Below are 24,413 nucleotides of genomic sequence, written 5' to 3' on the forward strand. Positions count from 1 at the left end.
TTGCATCTCAGAAAGTCTTTTGTTTTCAGTTCTCCTATTGCTTTTATACTGGGCCTGCAAGTCATTGTATTTAACTGCATTTCAGATGCTCTATTTAAGATAGAGTTGCACCATGTTACTTTTTGGTGCAACGGTGCTGTTCAGGCTTCTGTTTCCTCTGGTGTTGCCAGTTCAGCTGGGCAGGTTTGAGGGGCAGCTGGGGTAAAGGAAAGAGCAGCAGTGCAGGGGATCTGTGGGCACAATTTCTGCTGCCCCCCTTATTCACTGCATTGTGAATTTAATTCAGGTCAATTAATGAGAAGTTCTGCAAAGGCCACCTGAAAACATGGCTAACTGGCAAAAGCACTTTGTGCCTAGAGCTCCCATCATAGCTGTCATGACTCAATTTAGAAAATAACTCCTTGCATTGAACACTAGAGCTTTTTAGAGCTTTCGTTACTTATGTTGCTGCATCACCTGGACACTGAACTTTGGAAAAACCCTTTTGTGTCCTATGGGCTCTTTCCTGATTCATCTTGAATTTGTTCAGCTCCCAGTGATTTCGGTTTGAGCAGTACAGGGGAACAGGAATGATGTGCAGTTCTGTACATACAGAAATGTCATTGTATTCAGGATTCGATCTTTAAATTCTTGATTGAAGTGGCCAAGTAAACATGTTCTGCTTTATTTCCTTTCCTTTTTTTGAGTTTCAGATGCAAGATGATATATAATGAGGTGGGCATTTTCACAGATGTTTTCTTGGCTTGTCCTTTTCCAAGCTGAGAAAACCAAGAGATAGCTCAATATGTAAGAGGTTTGCGTCAAACAAGCAGCTCTCTAGAGCACAGAATATTTTGGTAATAGCACACTAGTAGCTTGAAAATCCTTTAATAGTTAGATAGCTCTGAGAGTTATGGCTCCTATTTCTTTCTATGGGAGCTAAACAGATGCAAAAATCTCAATAACGGGGCAAATTCTTAGCTACAAGATTAGCTACAAAATAGTATTTTTCAAGTTAGTTGCAGAATCACAGAATTGAAAGGATTGGAAGGGACCTCTGGAGGTCACTTAATCCAACTCCCCTACAGAAGGTAGTACAAGAAAGTGTCCAGATGGGATTTGAATATTTCTTTGAATGTCTCAAGAGAAGGAAACTTCACAACCTCTCTGGGCAGCCTGTTCCAGTGCGCTGGCACTCTCATAGTTTAATAAGCAGATTCTTTGTGGTGTTTGAGTGCAACTTCCCATGTTCCAGTTTGTGCCCATTTCCCCTCATTCTATATGATTCTGTATTTGCTGGCAGTTCAATCCCTACTGCCATACCACCAATACCCATCTCTGATGTGGTGGGCCAACATCATAAATAAAGAGGCTTTACTTTCAGTAATTTTAAGTACTTGATAGTTTACTTTCATGATGTAAACATACATTGTCAGAAGGAGCTCTTCTTTAATCTGTTTTGTTTTTGTAACTAGAGTTGTGTGATAGGAGGAAATGCCATTTTTTTTGCTTTCTTTTTGGTAGTGTGTTTAAAAACGTCATTGAATTAAAATAAGCACCTCACTTTTTTTTTAGTTATATCAGTCAATGGTTCATAGAAATTATCGCTTGCAGATAGATAACAATTTGTTAGTCTAGTTGATATTTAATGTATAAAGCTGACAATACACAATAGTAACTCAAAACAAGCAGAGTTTTACAAGTAGTTGTTCCAGCATGTAACCTTTAGCACGGAACCCATATTTGTCTTAAATAGTCCTTTCTAAAACCCATATTTGTCTTAAATAGTCCTTTCTAATGCACTAAGTTGCTGCTTTACCCATGAAAGTGAATGTTACCATGAGGCTATGGGACTTGCACGTCTGTCCGCTGTTATCTTCAGAAAGGTTAAGCAGTATCTTTTTATTTCTTGTTTTTCTAGGTTGTTTTTTTTTTTTTTGTCACTCCATGGCAGCTACAGCTGTGCATGTTGAAAAGCTGTTTATAAGGAGATCCGTGCTGTATGGTTTTTTTTTTTAATATTGTCAAAAAGTTATTTGTTGTTTGAGCTGTTTTCAGTAACATCTGTTTCTAAATCCAGAATGTGGTGAACCTGCATGTGATGAATGGGAATGCTTGCTCCTATACAGACTACCTAGAAATAGCTGCCATGGATGTTACTGTTTTGCCAGGGTATTTTAAGTCTCCCACTCTTTTTCCTGCATTTGTCCTATGTAATTACAGGTTTATGAATATCAGAGCACGATACTGGAAACAATGACTTGAGTAGCCTTGAATGGGGGAGGTGGTATTTATAGTATCCGTATTGTGCCTTGTGGAGCATTCAATAGATTAGCTGTGATGAGTCATCCTGTGCTGATATAAACATGGTGGAACAAATTAAGGAGAGAACATAAAAATACCAAATTGGTAGCACATCTTTAGATAATAACACAATATAACAATATCTGAAAACTGGCTAATGACATTGTCTTAAGCACTCCCAAATTACTACTTTTTTTTTTTTCAAGCCTCACTTTGAAACCTGAAATCTCGTTCGCTTCATATCAGAGACGTGACAGCGGTATATTCAGATATGGAGTAGGAGAGTGGCACATAAAGCTTTGCGGATAAAATGAGACAGTGACAAAAGAGCAAAACCACCTAGGCATTCTTTATTCCCTTTTAGTTAGAAAGATTCCAGCAGAAATCCACGTCCCCTGCTGCTTTTAGATGAAATGCCTGGACACTTAGCAATTAAAAAAAATAATAGTGGTAGGGTGGGGGAAGAAAGACCTTAGGGAGTTACGGATTTTTGGCATTTAAGTACTAAATTTAAGGATATCTGAATGCTTAACAGAGGCTCCCTTTTGTTGCCTATAAATGTTGGAGTCTGGCACCCATGTGTAAAGACTGTGAATGAATTAAGATGAGATAATTTTGTGAATGCTTAAGTTTTATAGCTGATAAGAGTCCTTGAAAGAAATTCTGATTGGACAGTAAAATAGTGGATATTTAGCAAGCTCCTAAAAGACAGAGCTGTTGAAACACCATTTGAGCAGTCAAACAAAACAAGAAGCAAAATAGAATAAAATCTATAACAAAAGGAATTGAGAAAACTAGGTAATCTCTACAGTGTTATCAATTGCTTTGTTCCTTCTGTAGTTCTGTTTAGAGCAAGTTCTTAGATTAATTTTTTCAATATTGCATTGAGCCACACATGTATGTTAAAAAAAAAAGTCTGACTACAAATGCAACGTGAAATGAAAGCAGCAGCAGAATTTTAATCTTTTTGAAAACTTCAGTTGCATTTCATAGATATAATCTTGAGTAATACTGAATAGAGAAGTGAATGAAGTTAGACAGTACCAAGCCTCCGAAGAACATGTTTAATCCAAAACTTCAAAATGCTGACCTTGACAAGGCAATTGTGGGTGGCAGAGGATCTTCCTTCTCAGAGCACAGCAGTGAAGTACAAGTGGGTACATTCCTACTGCGGAGACGTGCCATGGGGTACTGCATGCCTCCTTGTTCTTCCTGTTGGCCTTTGGGGGTGTCTCAGATTGCTTAGGTCTGTGTAACATGACTAACCTCATAAGGGTATCTGCATGGGTAGTTTTTGCAGGGTGTGCTGACAAACGTAAGTGATCTGTTCTCTAAAGCATATGGAGCTGAGGTGCTGCTCATCAAACACTTCTAGTTACCTTTGATAATCAGTATAATTAGCACAAGTGCTTGCAAGTAATACTATCTTCATTTTTCGGTATTTAAGAGGAGTGGAAATAGATTGCTGTTGTGTGTGTGCATGTATGTATAATAAATTATACAGATTTTCAATGACAATGCAAATGTTCCTGCGTGAAACTGACCTGAGAAGGTGACTGGATGTTTCGACCTGAAGATATTGTTGTTATACAGAACCTGATCTTCTTTTGAAATGTCAGCAGACATGCTTGTCCCTGCTTGCATTTACATACGTCTCTCATTGTTTCCAAAATTCAATCTGATACATTTCACTACAGGGCTTGCTTGCATCCACTGAGGACAAGTAGTTTTTTATAGCCTGTACCTTTTTCTGAAGTTCCACTACTCTGCATTTTTGAAAGATGCTGACATATACCATCTTCAGCAAAGTAACAGGGACTGTAGCAGGACCTCTCATTCTAAATCTGTGTAATTATTTGAAGGGAGAATGTTAATGTTTGTTTTTTTTCCATAAGAACTTTGAACTAAAATAATTTCTCTTGGGGACGATAGAGTATGGATTATAAAAGTGTTTTATTGATCTTTCTCTGCTTAGAAGGGGTGACAGGGAAACCTTTTAGCACTGCTTTCCTTAAAGTACTGTCAGAATTAATGGTTACATTGCAAGCTTCTGGGAATGGAGAGATCTTGATGAAGTACCATTCTTTATTGTTCCTAGTTCATTCTTCAGAGGATGAAAGCAGAATTGATTGATTTTTTTTTTTTTTTTTTTTCAATGCACGTCTGCTTACTTAAAAATACCTGCAGAATCATACATATTGATGTCTCCTAGTAATTCAGCGCTTTATTTTTCAGCTTTGTTATTTACTTTGTGGGTATTTTTGTTTTTAGTTATAAGCAAAGAAGTCAATACGTTGCTGTAATTTTTAGTTTGCAGTATCCCATGTGCGTCAAACACAGTTTCATTCCTCTGACAGTAAAAAAAATGTTCCTGATCATTTTTGATAGGCTAAAATGTTCTCTTATAACTTCAGAGTACATTAGTATATCAGGTCCTGCTCCTTGTCCCAGCTAAGTGAGTAAGAATTTAGGTTTTGAGAATTAAGATTCTGTATGAAGGATATTATCTACTTTGAATGTTGTGCTTTGTTAGAGAATGCTGGCTTTATTGGAGAGAATCAAAGTGTTGTCTGTCTTCCTTTGACAAGTTCAGTTTCTTTATTTATTCAACTGGATTGGAAGAGTAAAATAAATACATTCGAAGGCAGGGATGATGGTCTACTCTGACATGCTGATAGAGACTGTTGCAGATCTCATCATCCAGCCATACATTGCAAATTTACTGGTAATAGACTGTTCTGAAAATAACTTCCTTAAATTTTGTTGTGGGGGGAGGTGGAGAGAAGAAGGCACCTATAGAAGATATACCTGAAATGAAATTATCTGTGGAGCCTTGCATTTTTTTTGTTTTTAATTCTAGGCCAGTTTTTGTGATAGATGAATCAAAATAGCCTTGTTTTTACCTCAGATTTTTCTTTTGTTGTGTTGTTTTTGTATGCATGCATTTGTGTGTGTGAGAGAGGTTTTCTTGTCGAGAAAAAATAGATATTTTGTTTAAAGCTGTATTAAGTTATATAAATGTGAAATTAATTCACATTTACAATTAATTCACAATTAATAAAAAAAAAAAAGTGAAAATAAACCTTACCTGTTCTTCTGTGTCACGGAGTTGACCGGATCACTCTATGTCCGTGACAGGGGCGACAGGCCTCTGCCCTCCCCCCCCACCCCAGTCCCACAAAAATGGGAAGGAAGGAAGGGAGGAAAAAAGCAGCGGCAACAATCTATGGAGGAAAACTTATTTTACTATAATATTGGAATACAAAATAACACAATATATACAATTTAGTTGAAATTGAGATTAATAAATCAGACAAGATGAGAGAGAGAGTTCCCGGGACCGATTAAAACCTGAAAAGCTTGGAACGGCTCGGAAAGCACCTCCAGCACCCACTGCAAGGCAGCAAGAGAGCGCCCCCCCCACCCAGAAGGGCCAGATCCCGTGACTGCTGTAATGTACAGGGATAGGAACCTGGGATTGGGGCAGTGACACTTTAATGCCCCATACACTACATGATGTTTTGATGTGGAATACTGAAACCCAAAATAAAAAAACAAACAAAAAACATAGAACCATGGCATTCTGATTTTAATAAAAAAATAGTAGTAGATGAAGCTGTATTAATTTGTTTGACAGCATTGATGGCTACCATTGTTTAAAAATGTGAGATCTTAAGATAGAACCTGTTATTTAAACTTTCAGATGGCGTGCTTTGGAAATTGCACTCAATTTTGCTTCAGTTCCTCTTTTTTGCCAATTTTTCCAAATGTGAGATTCGTTTTGTGACTCTTTCAAGAAGCTTTATTGCTAAGAACATTGTCGTCACATTGGAGTTTGCTTACTTTGTGCTGTTGCTGTATCTTAATTATTTAGACTGTCTTTATCAGTAGAAGTTATGGAGATTACTTGTATTAAATGTAAAAACATTCAGTTTAAAAATATTTAGCCTTAAGGCATTTCTTTTCTCTTTTTTCTTTGTAGATACTACAACGTATTCCACTGAGCGATCTGAGCACTTTAAGCCATGCAAAGACAAGGATCTTGCATACTGTCTCAATGAAGGGGAATGCTTTGTGATTGAAACCTTAACAGGATCACATAAACACTGCCGGTGAGTAGTTTGCTAAGTCATTTATTTACAGAAATAAAATGTATAATAATGTTCTGAGGAGTCAGCATTGGAAAAGAATGCAATGATTTAGTCTTAGAATGTTGTAAACATGAAATGATAGAATTTGCTGTTGATTGCCTCCCTCACCATTGTGGTGGGTTTTTGTTGGTTCATTTTTTTTGCTATTGTGTAGTATTTATAGATTAAAAAAAAAGTAATGGAAAACCAAGAGTTGGATTAATTTTATAGATACAAATAGTAATTGGTGTTCTGTTGATGTAAGCAAGTAAGAAGTATTGGGTTGTTTGTTTTTTTTCTTTAAACATAGAGTAGTCCTCTGTTCCTCTAAATACCAGAAGTGTCTTTTACTTTGAGTACTCAAGGTAACTCAGAGTAATAACTGCTGTATGCACAACTGTGGTCTTCAAGAGATGGGGAGAGTTGTTCACTTAGTAGTTTTAAGAATTTGGGTTTCTTATGTCAAATTATTTAAAGATAAAGTGGACTGTGATGGCTGTCTGAACCTGATGGGTAGCTGTTCAGCAGTTTTTTGCTGATGAGCTTATATTAATATATCAGTGAGGTTCTTGAGTATCAGAAATGAAAACTGGATTGCCAGGTTACCCTAGATCTGGTGGCCAGTGAAATGGACTGGTTTACAGAAGGTTGGGTTTTTTAACGTTTCCTAAGGATAAGAAAAAAAGCATCAGAACTATTCCAAGTCATTTAAATAGAAGTGATCCAAGATTAAATCCTGTATTTCTGGTATTTTATTCTACTTTTAATTTCTTGTAATGCAACAGATGCATTTAAATGTATGCCTGAATTCTAAGCTGGCGGTCCAAATACAGAGTGAGTGAGTGTGTATGTGTGTGATATAAATATTATCAAGTACTCAGTGCTTCAAGTGCTCAGAAGCTTTACTGAATCACTTTGGACTTAAGCAAAAGGTTGTTCAGATAGGAGAGAATCACAAAATGATTTGTACCTAGTATGAAAGATTGACGCCTGTCTGCTGACAGACATAAAGATTAATTCTAAGAATTTATTAAGTTCTGTTCTGTTTTTCCCATTCAGTTATATATACTTCAGTGGTGATTTCCCTCTTTGTTTTATGTTTTATTATGCCATGTTTATTTAATTATTGTGTCTTTAACTGTGGAGAAATTACGACTTTTCAACTTGCATCACAGAAATTTGCAGGTATTTTTTTCAAAGCAGGTGTGTTTTTCCTTATAAGCATCATGAACTATGAACAAGTAAATTGCACCACTCAAATGTTCATGTTTTTAAATGAAAAATTCAAATTGGACAATCGTGTCCACACAATTTGAACATATATATGACCAGCAAGTAATGAATAGAAGAAATCATTAGTCTGATAAACTCATTAAATAATCTTTGTGCACTAGGTAATTTTTACTAAACTCTATGTATTAGGATGGCATATCTGCAGAGTAGATCTCATTAAAAAGTCTGTCTTATTCTTGTTTGACTTTGAAGTTTGTTTTTCCCTGTTGTTTGCCTTTGCCAAATTGTTGTTCATTTGCTGTGATTCTAATGCTGCATTCTGTCTAATGGCTAGAGGCTTTCCCTCCGGGCTTTTCCCCTTAAGTAGGCCAGAATACTGAGTTTTTGTTCTTTCCAGTGGAGTGAGATTTTCATCATCTTCTTGTGTGCTATTTTTCCATAGGGAAATACAGGTATCCTCTGTGAATTTATTAGTTCTGGTGTGTAGCAGACTTGCATTGCTCCTACAAGTTACCAACACTGGGGCAATCTCTGTGAATTCATCATTATTACACAGGATACTTTGAAGCATCCAACATGAAAAGATATGGAAATAAAAATTAGTATAGCATAGCAAAATAGGACGCATCTTAAATTTTAAAAGGTGCTTACATGGTTATAGTGCTTTCCTTAAAGGTGCATGAACATGTGAACAGCTTGTCTGAAATCTCTTTTATGGTACTGATGTATGTCACTAATCACTTTCAGACCGATTTATTTAGAATCAGATTTTCACAATGTTCAGTTTGTAGATAAACCATTTAATTTGACCTTCAAATCCTGTATCTAGTTCAATAGCGGACTGGCTCTCAGAACTGGGGCTGTAGTGAGCAGGATACAGGGGTTTTCTATCTGCAGCTCAGAATTGTGCTCTGAAATAGCAGCTGGAGCATGCTCATTAAAAACAAACACAAGAAAAAAAAAAACCTTCATTGTTAATGTACTGGATTTGTTCTCATGCTCCAGGGGGGGGAAAAAAAAATAATAATAATTTTCTCTGAGAATGGAAGGGTTATGGAATTCCCTTTGCAATTAAAAACATCATTTGAATACAGAATTACGAGGACTTAGAATGTGAAATGATACTTCGTTCTTAAAATCAAGTGGCATTGTATATTCTTGTTAAGAGCTTGATTTTTGCATCTGTTCTGGAAGAGGACACCAATTTACTGATAAGGGAATTTGCCAAGTGGAACAGCTGCAGGCAGAAGACCTTGATTTAGCAGAAAACTTGAGCTGTGTTGAAAGATTATTAGTAAACGATGTGCTTAAGCAGCTGTTCCTGTGTATGTGTATAGGGACACACATGAATTACTGTTTAAGCAAAATACAGGGATGTGAAATGGCAGCTGGGTAGCAAATGAGATATCCTGGGTGCATTTTGGGTTATTTCAAATGTGTGACTCCAGTATTTATTTCTGTGAATGGTTTAATACAAGTTTGTTTTAAGGACAGAGTAGGTCAACAGTAGGGAGACTGGATATTTAGCTTCTCCATGCATTGAAATTTTTTTCCTGTTGCCTTAAGAATTTAAATGCATGATGAGGGAGGTTTTTTGTGGCTATTTATACACACGCACGCACACTCACATCAAGCAGACTGTCAATACCTATATATAGGTATTTAACTGGATATTACATAAATGTCTTTACCAGAAGAAACAAGAATTCTTTGTGTAAGTTTATTTCAAAGACTGTCTCTCTTTTGCTTCATGTTTTTTAATGTTTTCTCCTCCTGTTCCTGAGTTAAGCCTTCTACCGTTTCATATCTCTTCATTCCTTTCTGATTACTCATCGAGTAATGGTACTAATGGTTCCCATTGGAAATACATTCATGGATGTATGGCTGGCTGTAAGTTTTTGAGGGAAGGAAGGGAAGGAGGATGTTTAGTCCAAGGCTTCTTTCAGAAGAATCCATTAGGACTGTAGTGTATGCAGTAGAAATCTAGGAGTGCAATGAACTCCAATGTACTCTTCGTATTATTAGAGCACACTGGATGAGAGATACTTCTTTTGCCTCTTTTTCTTCTTGCTCATCTCTCTTTCATAAAGAAAGCAGGGTACAACTTAAGTACATTTTCCAACAGTGTTGGAAATCTATTTGCAAGAATAGATTCACAAATATACAGAAAACATAATTCCTAATTGCTGAGAATCTAGCAGACTGTACCTATAGAAGTTTTCAGATTCTGTGGGATAGTTGACCTTCCATGCATTCATCTGATTCTGAACTTGATGATTTTACTCAATTTTATACCTAAATATTTCTGTTTTACGCTTAATTGGTGGAATGATTCTGTCATTGTTCAACTGTGTTTAAAATGTGTTTTGACGCCCAGAGGATTAAATTCCACCTTAATGAAAGTTCAATTCAGAGAATGTTAATACATCTAGCGATTATTGTCAGTCTCTCACCTGGCAGTGGCTGTAATCCATGTGCAGCACTAGTTGTCAGTGCAATCGGCAGGAGAAAAGGTATCAAGCAAGCCGTAATTGGAACAGCAGGGCATATGTTATGTGCACTTAACCATAAGTTAAAAATCTGAAATGATAAAATTATTTGTTTCAGTTCAGTGCCTCCTTCTCTAGATTTTTACAGCCTGACCTAGCTGTTTTTTTTTTTTTTTTTTTAAAAAAACCCTCTTTTGTGTTATCTGTCTTATGTTATGCACAGCAAACTTTTTCAGAGCTATTCTGTGAGAAAGCAAAAGCAGAAAATAACTCGCTATTGAGTAGCAGCAACTAAGGAAGGCTCTTTTTTTACATTACAATATTACAAGGCTACTTTAATAAATAATCGTATGTTGCATCAAGCTGACTACATGAAGGACAACTACAAGAGAGTAAAAGAAGTAGAAATGTAACTTAGGACACATTACATGTGAAGGGTGATCAACAGACCACTACTGAAAATTATTGGCTTGCGAGCTCATCTAGATTATATTTGTGCAGTCTCAAACATTAACTGGAAATGCTGCTGATTTTACTTGTTTACTTCGGGAAAGCTGAGGCAAACTTGGAATAGTACATGAGATGCTATTAAGCAATTACATTTTTGCATAGGTAACACATTACATTATGATTGCATCACTTGCTTATGCAGCAGCACTGTTAGAACTCTTGGTTGCCTTGAGCAGCACAGTTGTTTCTGTTAGCTCAAGTGAAACATCCTCTTTGCCTCTTGGCTGTGATATTTGCCAAAGCTCAGGCCTGTGAGAGATGTCAGGAGGCAGAACCTCTTGCCAGAAAATTTTCCGTGTTATCTGTACATCCCGGGGGCTCAGGTGCATTGACATAGTCCAGACTTGGGTAGTGAAAAGGATGAGTTCCTGCCTGTATTGCTGTGTAATTTCATATTTGTTCTTAATATTAGGAAACAGCTTTTCTTCATTGGAATACCTCATGCCTTTCTGGTCTAGTTTTAAATACTTGTTTTCTTTCTGATAATAATAATAAAAACTCACTAGTGTACTAATGGTATACTCTTTCTCAAGCTCCTTATCCTTGAAAATTAGGACTGTAGTTTGCATAGCTTTGCTGCTGTGTACCTCCCTCATTCTTTTAAATTTGCTTAGATATGAACTGTGAAGAAGTCTGGTATCTAAACCTGAGAATGAAATGGTAGATGTAAACCCAAGAGACCTGTGAAACTCGTACTTGTTTCCAGGGATACTTCTTTGTCATTACCCAGTCTCATATGGTTTTTACCATTTGATCTGGAATCATATGTAATTGACATATAAAATTTGAGCTCACTTAATTAAAACTAGTTAATCAGGATTCAAGTGTTACAAAAATAAACAAATTAAAAGCTCAAGAATTTGTTAACATCCTTCCCTGGTGAAATAGTGCAGGAACATATTATTTGATAGATACATTAAATACAGTTGTATTCAGCACCTGATTCATGCTTTCATAATTGAATATTCAGAAGATAGAGGCTCTCGAGAAAGCTTCTTGTCAAAGTAGTATAATTATTGATTAATTTAACAACCTCAACACTCCATTACAGTGCTTTTTATTTACAGATTTTCCCCTAAATTATTGCTTTTGACAGATGCTTACCTTCTTCAATCTCATCTAACTTGTGCTGCAGAAATTAATTCCATCTTGAAATATATTCGCAAATTGAAGTCTTACAAAGTTGAGTCACTTTCAAATATGTGAAAGGCACTGGGTTTTAATGCTGTTATAAAATGAATAGTCCATTTTGTTCTGTTTGGAAAGTTTCTTCAAATTGATACTCGTTATGAAATTGAGGAAGAAAAAAGGCATATTTTTAAACTGATGTCAGCAAAGAGGAATGATAAACTGCAATACTTTTTTAATGTCCAAAATACGAAACAATGGATGTAAATGCATTTTCAGCTATCAGAAAGGATGGGAAATCAAAGATGATGGCTGAGCATAGCCACTACCTGTTTTTCTTTTTGTTGCCTTTTTGTAAAGCCACAAGTTCCTAATTCTCAGATAATAACTGTCAGGCTTTGTCTTTTTTTTTTTTTTTTTTTTAAGTATTGGCAGTTTCCAAGATGTAGTTTCTATTAGAACTATTAGTAGTAGAAGTTAAAGATATTTCTATGAACTTAGAGTAAACTTGTCACTTCCTGAAGCTATGGAAAATGAAGAGACCTGATTCAACACCCTTTGATTTTGGCAAGACCCCTTCATTAGGTTGAGGGATGTGCTGATCTATAGCCTTGAATTTTGGTAGATAGAAAAATGGAATTGTCAGTTCAGCAGTTGAGCCAGATTCGTCATGCGGCTGCTAATGATTCTTGGTTCTCTTCATTTGGAAACAAGGTGGGAGACTGTAGAGACAATGCTGCAGTAGCAGATAAAGGCCTCATTAGCAAGTGCACTTAATACTGATAGAGTCTTAATTATTATCACTGTTTGTTTGTGCTTACATGTTTCTGAAAACATATCTTGTGCCACTTAGCAGTAGTGACATCTAGATTATACAGCCTATCTCCAATAGCAGAGATTACTCAAGTCTGTTATGTTTAAAGCACAAAATTCCTTGAAGAATCTTGGTTTGTAAATGTAAGGAAACTCTCTGGACTTTTTTTTTTTTTTTTTTAATTTAAAGGAAAATGAAGGCATGTGACCTAGGGAAGGTTATTAGGAAATGGGAAATTCAAAATGAAGAGGTGTTCTCTGAAAATTGGAATGATTCAAACAAATGCTAAAAGCCTTCCCCTGCAAGGGAGTATTCCATTGATTTATTAAAATTTTTATCTCCCCTCCCACTCTCCCCTTGCTTTTCAAACCCTGTGAATGGAGAGAGGAATGCATTGCTTCCATTAGCGCATACAAAAAAGCGTTCCTTGAAAAGAAAACCTTGAAAATGTGGGTGCAAATATGTATGGATATATTGGATCTGTCTTGAATCTAAAATATGTGAATATTCCGCCATGAAACCCTGCTTCTAAATTAAATTGGAAATGAGTTAGAGTTGTGGTGTTTTTGTTATACCTCCCTAAGGCAGGAAGAAATTTCTTTAGTGCCTAATGCAGAAATCTGAAATCTCTCATTTAAATTCTCATCCTTGCCAGTGTCTTAAATACTTAGGAAGCAAGAGCATTTCCAAATTAATGCTTTCTGCAGACATTGTCCCAGAAGGTCTGTTGGAAGATAACTTATTAGGAGAACAAATAAACCCTGGACAATTAATTGAGTCATTTAAATAGAAACAAGTATCAACGGTATCGAAATGCTATCTTCCAAACATGTAATCCACCGGTACTTCAACTTAATCTAGCTGAGAAAGAGCAAACAAAAAGAGCCCTATCTGCTATTCTTCACTCTGCAAGAAAACCATTCTTATTACCTAAATAGGAATGGAAGAAGTGAGGCAAAAATGAGTGGGTTTTGTACTGTTACAGAAGCTGAGGTACGTAGAGTTGATGTGAGGTACATGTAAATGAAGTGTTGCATGTAATTTATGGTAGAGAGGTAAGTATACTGATTGATGTACTTTTTACCTCTTACTGGTATTGTAGCGAATTGGTCGTTTGAATGTGAAAATAAAATGCCTTGGAATTGATACGGAGTAGGAAGGGGTAAACTCCTCAAGCAACCTCAAAGTGGTATCTATTAAGAAACAGTGCAATCAGAGGTATTTTGAAAAGGTAGTAATGAAAACTACTTTTTTTGCTCTGTTTTTGCATTCAGCCACTTTGTTAGATTTCAAATAAAAGATTTTACAAGAATTACACAGTTCAAGTAAGCTAGTGTCAAGCTGTGGGTAATAACTTAAGTCTTACATTTCTCAGTACACGAATTTGAGGTCAAACACCTGACTGCTTGAGAGGGCTGTCGTGTACCATTGTAATCTTATTAGCTAAATTATTAAAATAGGAAGTATATGTGACGATGGGAAGCTAAATGCAGTCTTTTCCAGAGGTTAAGCCCCTGCTATAAATGACTGAGAGTATATGAAAAATGTGGTTTAAAAAATTCAGCTAAAAATCTTCTGCCTTTTTTGCTATCTGGATTATGTTGGACCTCATTGGAGTGTACTGTCAGTAAACAGTTAAAGAACTTCAGGCTGTCAGCAAGCTCAGTGAAAAATGGAAGAGGGGAAAGTGTCACTGCCTTCCAGCACTGTTTCTGTTTACACTTCCAAAGCTGCAACTCGTGGAAGCAGTACAGATATTTTGAAGTTGAAAATAACTGTCTGTAAATTGCTTCACAATTTGTGCAATTGGGATTTTGGTTACTGAAGAATTGGAGAATCTTTAGATTCTTGCTGTTCATAGTGTTCTATGTGTGATAATTGAGGCTTGTGATGTCACTTAATGGCACTGCTATGATTGAGAATGGAGAGATATGAGAAGTACAGCTCCTTCAAAACTATGAAGGGATACTATTTCAATAAAGAAGGAAGACATTTGTGTTTTTTGCCTTAACGCCTGATGCTTTTTGATAAAGTTCAATTCACAGACAGCAAAAGCATGCAGATCGTCTTCAGAAAATTTTCAATTATCTTTCAGATCACGGGGTTGAAAAGAACATAACAATCAGCTAATTTCACCCCCCCCTGCTATGTGCAGGGTCGCCAACCAGCAGACCAGGCTGCCCAGAGCCACTTCCAGCCTGGCCTTGAATGCCTCCAGGGATGGAGCATCCACAGCCTCCTTGGGAAACCTGTTCCAGTGTTCCTGTTCCATCCTCTGTGTGAAAAAACTTCCTCTTAATATCTAACCTAAACCTCCCCTGTCTCAATTTAAAACCATTTCCCCTTGTCCTATCACTATCCACCCTCATAAACAGTCATACCCACTTCTGTTTATAATCTCCCTTCAAATATTGGAAGGAATAAAAGAATAAGGAATATGTAATATATAAGTGTCTGGTGTAGTCCAGGGCAGAAATAGGTAGCAGGAAGATAGGTATTGTCCTGATAGACACTTCAAACGTATGGAATGAAGTATTTAAAGTTTTTTTTTTTTTGCATTTTGAGAGAAGCACGACATAAAATACAAATATGGCAGAAAACCAATTTCTGGTGGGTGATATTTGGTGTTATGGATATTGGAAAAGGAAGATTAATCCCAGGCCTCGGTACGATTGCACTTAAGATGATCTTGTAGTTTATACTAAATCATATAATTATTGGAATAGTAAAGAGCGCGACTTCTAAATGGAGTTTGTCATTATCTGGAGCTAAGATTCTGGTCACCTCTGAAAGTTAAATGTTAAAAACTGATCTTCCATGTACTTATTTTTATCCTGGACAGTTTTCAGTAGGAATAGTAGAGCGGAACGATCGCTGGAATTTCCATTCTGCATCATATTAAAATATGTTTTGGATAATTAGTGTGAACAAACTGGCAAATGCTACACCTGCCTGCATCTTAATTTCTCAGCACTTCTCTGCTCTGCTCAGTCAAGGTAATCTCAGTTATAAATTCCTTGTGCATAATAGATTAGATGGAGCCATTTGTTCTTTTCTCATCTCTTTGTGTTCTTAATTTCTCACACAAACAGTTGCCAGGATAATTAGACTTAAATTGATTACCTGGAAAACCATGAAAGTGGATATTAAAGCTGTCCAACACGAAGGGAAATAGCATCATTTTTAGGGGCATTTTTAGGGACTTTGGGCATAATGTAGAAACTTTGCACTCTGAATTGTAGAAAATACCATAACTAAGAACATATTCCACATTCTTGATTCTTGATCTTGCAGGGTAGAATTGGATGGTTTTTAATTATCTATCTGTTCTCTGCAAGTTCTTTCTTTTTTTTTTTTTTTTTCCCTCCGCTTATTGTTTTAAAATCCAAAATGGACCTGTGGGAAACTGAGAATGGAAGGTTGTGATCTTATCCTCTTTCAACTGAAAAACAAACATACAACAAAATGCAAAACACAAACAAAAAAACCCCAAGGCTCCTTGTTTCTTTCAATTTTTAAAACATAGCAATGTTTTTGTAGAAAGGAATAGGAAAAGGAAAAGAAGTATGATCAGTTCTAAGTATTTGTTTATGATATAAAATTGATTTCTGACTTGCCAAGACTTGTATGTCTTGTAGACTTAGTTCTTTGAGATAGAAGTTGCATTTTACTACTGACTAATGGAAAAATGACCAGATGTACTAAAGGTTTTCGCTGTCTTTAAGGCTCATCTGAGTTGGATGGATCTCTTTTTCTCCCATCTCAGACTTGTTCAGAGTCCAAATGTGAGCTCCTACTTTATTATGGGCTTACTATAATCATGGATCATAATGCCGGACATTATTAATGTCCATGTGCATTAAAACCAAGGAAGAACTGAGGGATTTGGAAGATGAGTGATAAGAGAATGATTATATAGTAAACATTATTGTATTTCTTCTAAGCATCTTTGGTGTTAAGCATGTAGATTTAGTATTAATAAGGGCAGTACCATACTATTAGAATCACTTTGTTTAAAATAAACTGATGGCCTAAATAAAAATATCATCTTTGTAACGCATATCAGAGGAATAAAAACAACCAAATCTGCCTTTTGCAATGTAAATTTGCTATGCCGTACCATTATTAGTTGGATTTTTCCCTTTAGAATCTAATGGTGTCACAGAAAACTAGACTCAGAAAGAATCTGGAGGTGTTACTTGTTTGACATCGAGGCAGGTAACTTCTGACGGATGCTTGTCTGACCTGCTCTCAAAGACCACATATTTTATAATGTTCCTTGGCAATAGTTTTTAGCTATCTTTTGGCTTTTCATGGGAACGATTTTCTTAGTATGGTGTTCAGAATTTTCTTTAACACACTACTTGTGGTTTATGAATATACTGAGTTAGGTCATGTGCTGCGCTTTGCAACTGAGCAAGTTAAAATAAAAAATTACAAGCAGGTCAATATTTATGAAAGCTTAAGTGTTGTCAGAAAATCCTTGTGCTATGAGGTCATTAATTTGTCTGCTGGAAAGTACCATAAGTTTCAACCCAGCTTTAATTCTGACCAGAACCATAATATTTTATTTAACATGTATGTTTTAATAGTCTGTGGAATGTAAAAAGCAAATTAATTTAAACTATGCGTTCTTTTTATTAGAGATAATTATTTAACATGGAATGTAGTTTTAATGTGCTGCTTTCAAGTTCAGCTAGGTATTATGAGTATACTAATAAGTGCTTCCAAAGGAAGTGCTGGGTATTGATTGGTCATTAATCATAGCATTCTGCTAGAAAAATGACTGAGCATGAACAAAAACAGCACTGATGTCACTCAGCAAGTCCCAAGCTTTGAAAGAAATGCAAATAGGAAATGCAGTAATCTGTGCAGAAATACTCTATTTTTAATTATAGTCTTCTGCCTGCACTAGATCTGAAAGAAAACTTGTCCTACTCTCATCAGGTTCCTGCTGTATATTGCTTTCTGAATACTACTGTGTCTGAATATGGTAATATCTGTTATCATCCTGGCAAGGACCTGAGAATGCTCTAGTTCCTTCTTTGAGATAAGAGAACCCACGTGGTTTAGTAAGGCTAAAGATTTTGGAGTGGAACTTGGCACTGAGTTTGCACTGAAATCATGCTGCGCTTTTACTTCTGCCCTTCTTTTTTTTTCTTTTTCTGCCTTCTATGTCTCTATGAGTGTTTTCCAATAGCGTTCAGATAATGAAAAGGTTCAGGTGTTCTGAGTCTACTACCATTTTAGAACTCCAGAGGAGAGCAATCTTATGTGCCATTTCACAGAATAGAATCATGGAAACATAGAATTGCTCAGGTGGGAAAAGACTCAAAGATCATCAAGTCCAACCACAAACTAACCATACTACCTGACTCTTAACAACCCTCTGCTAAATCATGTCCCTGAGCACCACAACCAAAAGGTTTTTAAACACATCCAGAGATGTAGACTCAACCACCTCCCTGGGGAGCCTGTTCCAGTGCTTAACAACCCTCCTTGTAAAGAAGATTTCATCCTAAATTTTTCGTAATGACTGAAGCTCATTATAGGTCTCACGGGGATGACCAAGTCTTAAAAATGTTTTTTTTCTGTTATTTTTTTGGTGTTGTCTTTAATTTTCAACTAAAAATTGATTTCAAACATTTACTCTTGCTGAAACTGTTAGAGAAGTTCAGCAACTTCACCAGTGAAGGCTGTGATAGCTGCTGATGAGGAAGGTTGAGATGTCCATATGCTGATCAGCTTTGAGGACTCCAGAGGAAAAAAAAATGGAGAATGAGAATTTTGATGAGTTAGTATACAGACAGCATAGGAAACAGAATACAGAATAAGCCAGCAACAATTAAAGGAGGCTGAGTGGCTAAATATGGAGATTTGTATTCAAGCACTATTTTTTTCTGTGCTGAGTGAAATCATATAAGTAAAAGTTGTCTGTAAATATGTGGTGCTACTTTCATGCTAAACTGCTTTAGCATCAACTTGTTAACCAAAAAATAATGCAAAGTCATTTGAACTTATTTTACTGTATTGTCCAGGGTCTCCATAATCTTTGTCCTATTAGAACAATGGTCTGCTTACTTTCTAAGTAATTTAGCAAGTTTGCAGTAGCTTTCAAGCTACATGCAGTAAATCAGTTAATTGTACTGAGCAGAATTGTAGAATTATAGGATGACTTGGGAAGGGAACTCGAAGACCAAGTTCCAACCCCAAAGCCACAGTCACGGTGCTAGATCAAATGTCAGATCTGGTCATCCAGGGTTCCATCTAACCTGGCCTTGAACACGTCCAGGGACTAGGCATCTGCAGTCTCTCTTTTCCAGCACCTCACCACTCTCAGTAAAAATCTTTGCCCTGACATCTTATCTAAATCTCTCTTCCTTTTGAAAACATTTGCCCTTATCCAATCACTATCTACCTGCGTGAAAAAGTTGATTTCACTCCTGCTTATGAGTTCCCTCTAAATACTGAAAGGTTGCAATGACGTCTCTTCCCCAGTCTTCTCTTCCCCAGACTGAACAAGCTCATTATCTTCAGCCTATCTTCACAGGAGAGGTGTTCTAGCCCGTGGATTATCTTCATGGCCTTCCTCTGGACCCCTGTCAAAAGCTCGACATCATTCTTCTGTTGCAGGTCTCAGACATGGACGCAGTTCTTCAGCTGAGGCCTCATGAGGACAGAGTACAGAGGGTCAGTTATCTTCATCACCATTCTAGCCACCCCTCTTACGAAACTCATGATACCGTGGCTTTCCTGGCTGAAAGCATGCAGTGCTGGCTCACGTTAAGATTTTCATCTGCCAGGACCTTTAAGTCCTTCTCAGCAGGGCTGCTCTCGAGGAGTTCTTCTCTCAGTCTGTATACACATCTGGGATTACTCTGACCCGAGTGTAAAACCTTGTACTTTGGTTTTTTGAACCTTCTCAGATTCACACCTTTTGAGTTAGTCATGGTCCCTTTGGATAGCGTCCCTTCCTTCTGGTCTGTCAACTGCTCAGCTTGGTGTCATCAGCAAACTTGTTGAGGGTGTGTTCGATCCCATTGTCTGTATCACTGATGAAACTGTTAAAGAGTCCCAAGTCAACCAGTCCCAAGAAGAACATGACATTGCAGCTGGTCGGCAGAGCATGTATTACTGATATTTATCTAGTGATAAAGAACAGATTTACTGAAATGGGCACAAAAAGAAGCATTATCTCCATATTGCAGCGTTGTTTCAAATGATATTCAATATTGGGGGGAAAAAAAGGAGGGATAGTACTGGAGAAAAAGATGCTTGGGTTTTTTTCCTTTATCGGTTACTTTGACCTTTTTGATCATTCTGTTCAGGAAAGATAAGCATCTGTTGTTGAAGTTATCTGTAGAGCTGACAGCAAGACAATTTAAGAAATAACCCAAGTGTTTAGTTATCACTGTATTTTTTAATGGGGCAGAGAAGTAGGCATGTGTATATTGGAATATTAGGATTGCCCACTTTTCTGGGACCAGGAACCCCTATGTGTTTTCCTGTGTGGGTTTCTTTTTTTTTTTTTTTTTTTTTTTTTTTTTTTAATTCTTTCTTACCTCACATATCTCTTTCTCTTACCTGGCGAGCTATGGGGGCTTTGAGTTGCTTTCTCAATGTGTCTCCATCCTGACAAAGACTCCTTAGATTCTTCACCTTTTGAACTGGTTTCATCCGTGGGCAAGCAAAATGCTTTGTCTGAGCCCTCCTATAGCCTGGGGAGTGATTTTTGTCAGTGGCTTCCTTGCACATGTACTAGAGAAGATGTTCTTCCAGGTTCTATATGATGTAATTGTTGCTAACAGGAATTCACAGGGAGAAAGAAACCTACTGGTAAAGGATACCATATGATTAAGGAAAATGGCTTCTTTTATCAACATACCCTGTTGAAAACTAAAGCAAAAAGTTAAAAATAGAGGTTGGAAAAAAGGTAGATGCTTAAAATTGAAGATGTTATTACTGTAGTATTTTTGTGCAGTGACTTCATTGCTTACTCTTTTAGAGCAAACAGGATTTATATGTTACTTGTGATGATTAGAAAAAAAAAAAAAAACACCCTATGCAAGAATGGCAAGGAACATAAAGCTATTCTACAATGCCTTAAAATTAGCATGTTGTTTCTTAGAGTGAATCCATAATGGAATGCTCTCATACCCAAGAATAATTCACAGGGGATTTGTTTGAGATGTGCTCCTCTTCCCAAAGCTATAAACCAAGGCAGCCTCTCAGGCAGTAAAGGATGTTTTGTTACAGAGGGTAGAAAGCAAACACCAGAACTGTCTGAAGAGGTGAATTAAAGGGCCAAGTGAGGTTGCTCAAAGCCAGTGTTAGAGAACATGCTGTAAAATACAGCTTAATTTTTCTTCGTCATTTGTAAGATAGTTAAGTTATTCAGCTCTCTGCATTACTTGTGAAGGGTCAGTCTTTTAATCTAGCCTGTCAGCTAGCCTAGGAAATGAATCTGAATAAATATAGAGCTATTGATTACTGATACTTTATTGCTGCTGCTTTCAAAGTAGAAGGCATCAGTGATGGATTTATCTGGGAGATCTGTGACAAGTGAGCCCTTGTAATTAATCCTCTACATACTGTTATAACATGCTATACTGGGCTCAAGAGGAATGGGTTTGTCTGGGAAAAAAAGATAGTAACCAAGTGCCAGTATGAGAAATTTGCTAGTGTTGAATCTGCCAAGCCTTTCAGGCAAAATGCTGCTTTGGGTCACACTGATGTCAATCAGGAGATCCTAGGGCGAAGACCAAGCTTAATCTCAGTAATAATGTTGAACATTTAGCCCTGTGGGGCTTTCTTGCTTTTCAAGTTAGAGTGCAAAAAACGTAGTCATGATCAGTGATACGCAGTTGTTGTCCCAGCTGACTTCTATGGAAAAGGATGGCTGAATAATAAGGAAACACAGCTATGTGGGCTGTTAGGTATTTTTTTCATTATCTGCATGCATGAAAAAGTGTTCACGAGTCAAATGCTTAAATATTAATTCAAACTTCTTATTAGTAAGAATTATTTTTTTTTTTTCAAGATTTCAAGTGTGGATTACACATTTGTATCTAGGATTCTCTTTAACGTTGTATTCTGTGTTTTTGATGATTGAGCAGGTAAGCAAAAATCTGCTTTACCCTGGCCCCCTTATGTCTCAGTAGTTTATAATTAGTATGTGGATGCATGTTTACTATATATTAATCCTGAATTCAGAGCTCTCTGTGTTTGAATGGAAGCAACTTGTTCTACAATGGAAAAATCTAGTGCACTGCACTATGAAGACTTCTATTTCTACCTCTGTTTTGTAAGTAGTGCTCTGCTGAATATTCCAGAATGCAAGAAAATAGATGAGATAGCACTGATATATGCAACATGTTAGTCAAAAACAGACTGTATGAATTTTTAATGAAATGCAAAGTTAATTCATTATGCATGATGGATAACTACAATGTTTGTAGGATGAAGTTTCTAGTAAATCTTATTATCTGCTGGATTTCAGGCATCAAAATACTCCTGTTGTTCTCCAGAGATTTTTTGTTGTGCTTTCTCTCCTGGTTTAGTTTGATTTGTTAGTGTTGTAAACATACATCAAATAAAAAAAAATGCTGTGTGTTGACAAATGGAATTCATGAATTTATTTGGAGCTTGTGGAATTATTCAAAATGTTGTTATTTGGGTTAGATTAGACCAAAACATTGCTTCACTTAAGGATGTGTTTGCTAATTTTTTTCTTAGCTCTCAAGGATTTTACACAAGGCTCACACACTGTCAAGGCATGAGAAAGCTGACATAAAAAATTAAGCTTGCATTATGACACAGATTCTTAGATAGGGATTATATGGCATAATCATTTACTGATTTTCTTAATTATCAAGTTATGTGGGAGGTCAGCTGCTTACCTTTTTCTCCTTCATAGGGATAATGTTTAAGTTCCTTGAGAAAATAGTTGGAAGCCAAAAAATAGTGAAAAATTTTATACTAATGCTTGATAATACATGCCCAAGGCAGAAAATATCACTAATAAGAAGAGTCAGCCACAGATGTTCATTCGTAAGTAACAAATTGAAGATGTAAGTAGCAGTAGTTTGGAAAACTCTTTTTTGGCAGAGAAGTAGATTGAATCATAGAATCATAGAATCACTAAGGTTGGAAAAGACCTAAAAGATCACCCAGTCCAACCGTTCACTTATTCCCAATAGCTCCTACTAAACCATGTCCCTCAACACAACATCCAGTCTTTCCTTGAGTACAGGCTCTACTTTTCAAAAAAAGATGATGGTGCCAAGGCTTGTGCCTGAAAATACAGCGTGCATGGGTGTGAGTTTACAAGTGTGCAGAGCTGCTCAGGGAGTTGGCCTTTCTGGGTATAGAATAGCTATTTGAGCTAGGTTAGAAGTGTGCCTTATGCATTACTGTTGTCTTTTCATCCTGAGACAAATTTGTTAAGTTTAACCATTGTGACCTTACCCCTTATTAAAGGATTTAAGCATTTTGTGAAAGACAAGGAGGTTGGCCTTTTTTTTTTTTTTTTTTAGATTCATACTTACAGAAGATGTGTTTGTTGGCATTGGTTAGTGTAATGGTGGCAATAAATATCTTTGTTTACAAGGACTGAATATTGAAGTTCAGTTCTCCTCTTAATTTATACTCAGCTGGAATAACAGAAAGGTCTAATAAGCAGATGAGATTTGTGGTTATGATTCATAAAATGATTAGGCTGTTGAGCATACGTAGGCAATGGAAATACTGTATTATCTTCTGTAATGGTAATGAAGTACTAGGCTTGTGTTATTTTTCTTTAAAAGTTTTGAAGTTAAATGTATGTAGTTGCTATTTTTATACGTTTTCCTTTGGGTTTGTTGGAGTTGATATTACAGCGTTCTTTGCTGCGATGGTGCCGTGCTCTTCTGTCGAAAACCAGAGAATCAGTCCTGTTAGAAGGAACAATACCATGTTTCTTCAATAGATGCACAGAAGTAATTTGGGACTGGCATTTTGTCTCCTCTCTTGCTATTTAGATGTAAATATGGGGCTTTGATTCCCTTCTTGGGGAATTTAGCACTTGCTGTAGGGAGGTCTTGATCTCATGGGACTACAGATCAAGAAAACAGTGTCTCAGCCTGAAATTCCCAGATGTACCTTCACCAGCCGCTGCATCTGTGCTATACCAATAGGAAATAGATTTTGTATTGTTGCCTCTCACACACACAGCCCTAATGGTTTTGTAAGTTGGGATTAGTAAATGCTTTTAAATTTAATTACTTTTCACTCTTTTCTCTGTCAGATTGAAGTTACCTCACATATTTTTGACAGGCAGGCTGCTGTTGCATAGTTTAACCTGATAAACCTCTATCATTCAGGTCTGTTTTGAGATGAGCTCACTACTAGTTAGTAAGGAATGATGCAGGTGCTGGCCTGATTGGGGAGCTGTCTGCTCCCTGCTGTTGGGTGGGCTGATACTGGTGGGCTGCACTACAGTTTCTGTTGCTTTCTCTAATGTTACCTAATGTAACTGGTGTCTTAAATGCTGTTTAATTGCAATAGTAGCTAAATAAATAATGAGAAGTGGCTTTTAACGGAGTGAAATTTCCACATGCATATGTATCATTTATTTTTTGTTTGCTATCTTATCTGAGACTCTGATATTTTGGGAGTTGTTTCTTCAGCGTGTTCCCATTTCTGTCACTTCATTTTCCTTGCCTTACAAACCCATCTTTTGAGCATAGGAAGGTCAACTGTAAGTCTTCATGACTGAATCTTGCATTGTTTCTTGTCTTCAGATGTTACAGATACTCTTACAGTCACTGTCTTCTTTCAGCTCCTGCC

At 36.7% G+C, this 24,413-nt stretch overlaps 1 protein-coding gene across 1 annotated transcript in view; it reads left to right on the top strand.

Annotated features, from left to right (window-relative positions):
- NRG3 (neuregulin 3) overlaps window positions 1-24,413 on the top strand; it is a 424,154-nt gene that overhangs the window by 216,136 nt on the left and 183,605 nt on the right. The window contains exon 2 of the mRNA XM_042863123.1: window positions 6,266-6,395. Coding sequence (XP_042719057.1) covers window positions 6,266-6,395 — 130 coding nt within the window. The remainder of the gene's footprint in view (window positions 1-6,265; window positions 6,396-24,413) is intronic.

Source organism: Lagopus leucura, unplaced genomic scaffold (assembly GCF_019238085.1).
Source record: "Lagopus leucura isolate 7727_CA_CO unplaced genomic scaffold, USGS_WTPT01 Super-Scaffold_739, whole genome shotgun sequence".
In the NCBI taxonomy this organism is placed as follows: domain Eukaryota; kingdom Metazoa; phylum Chordata; class Aves; order Galliformes; family Phasianidae; genus Lagopus; species Lagopus leucura.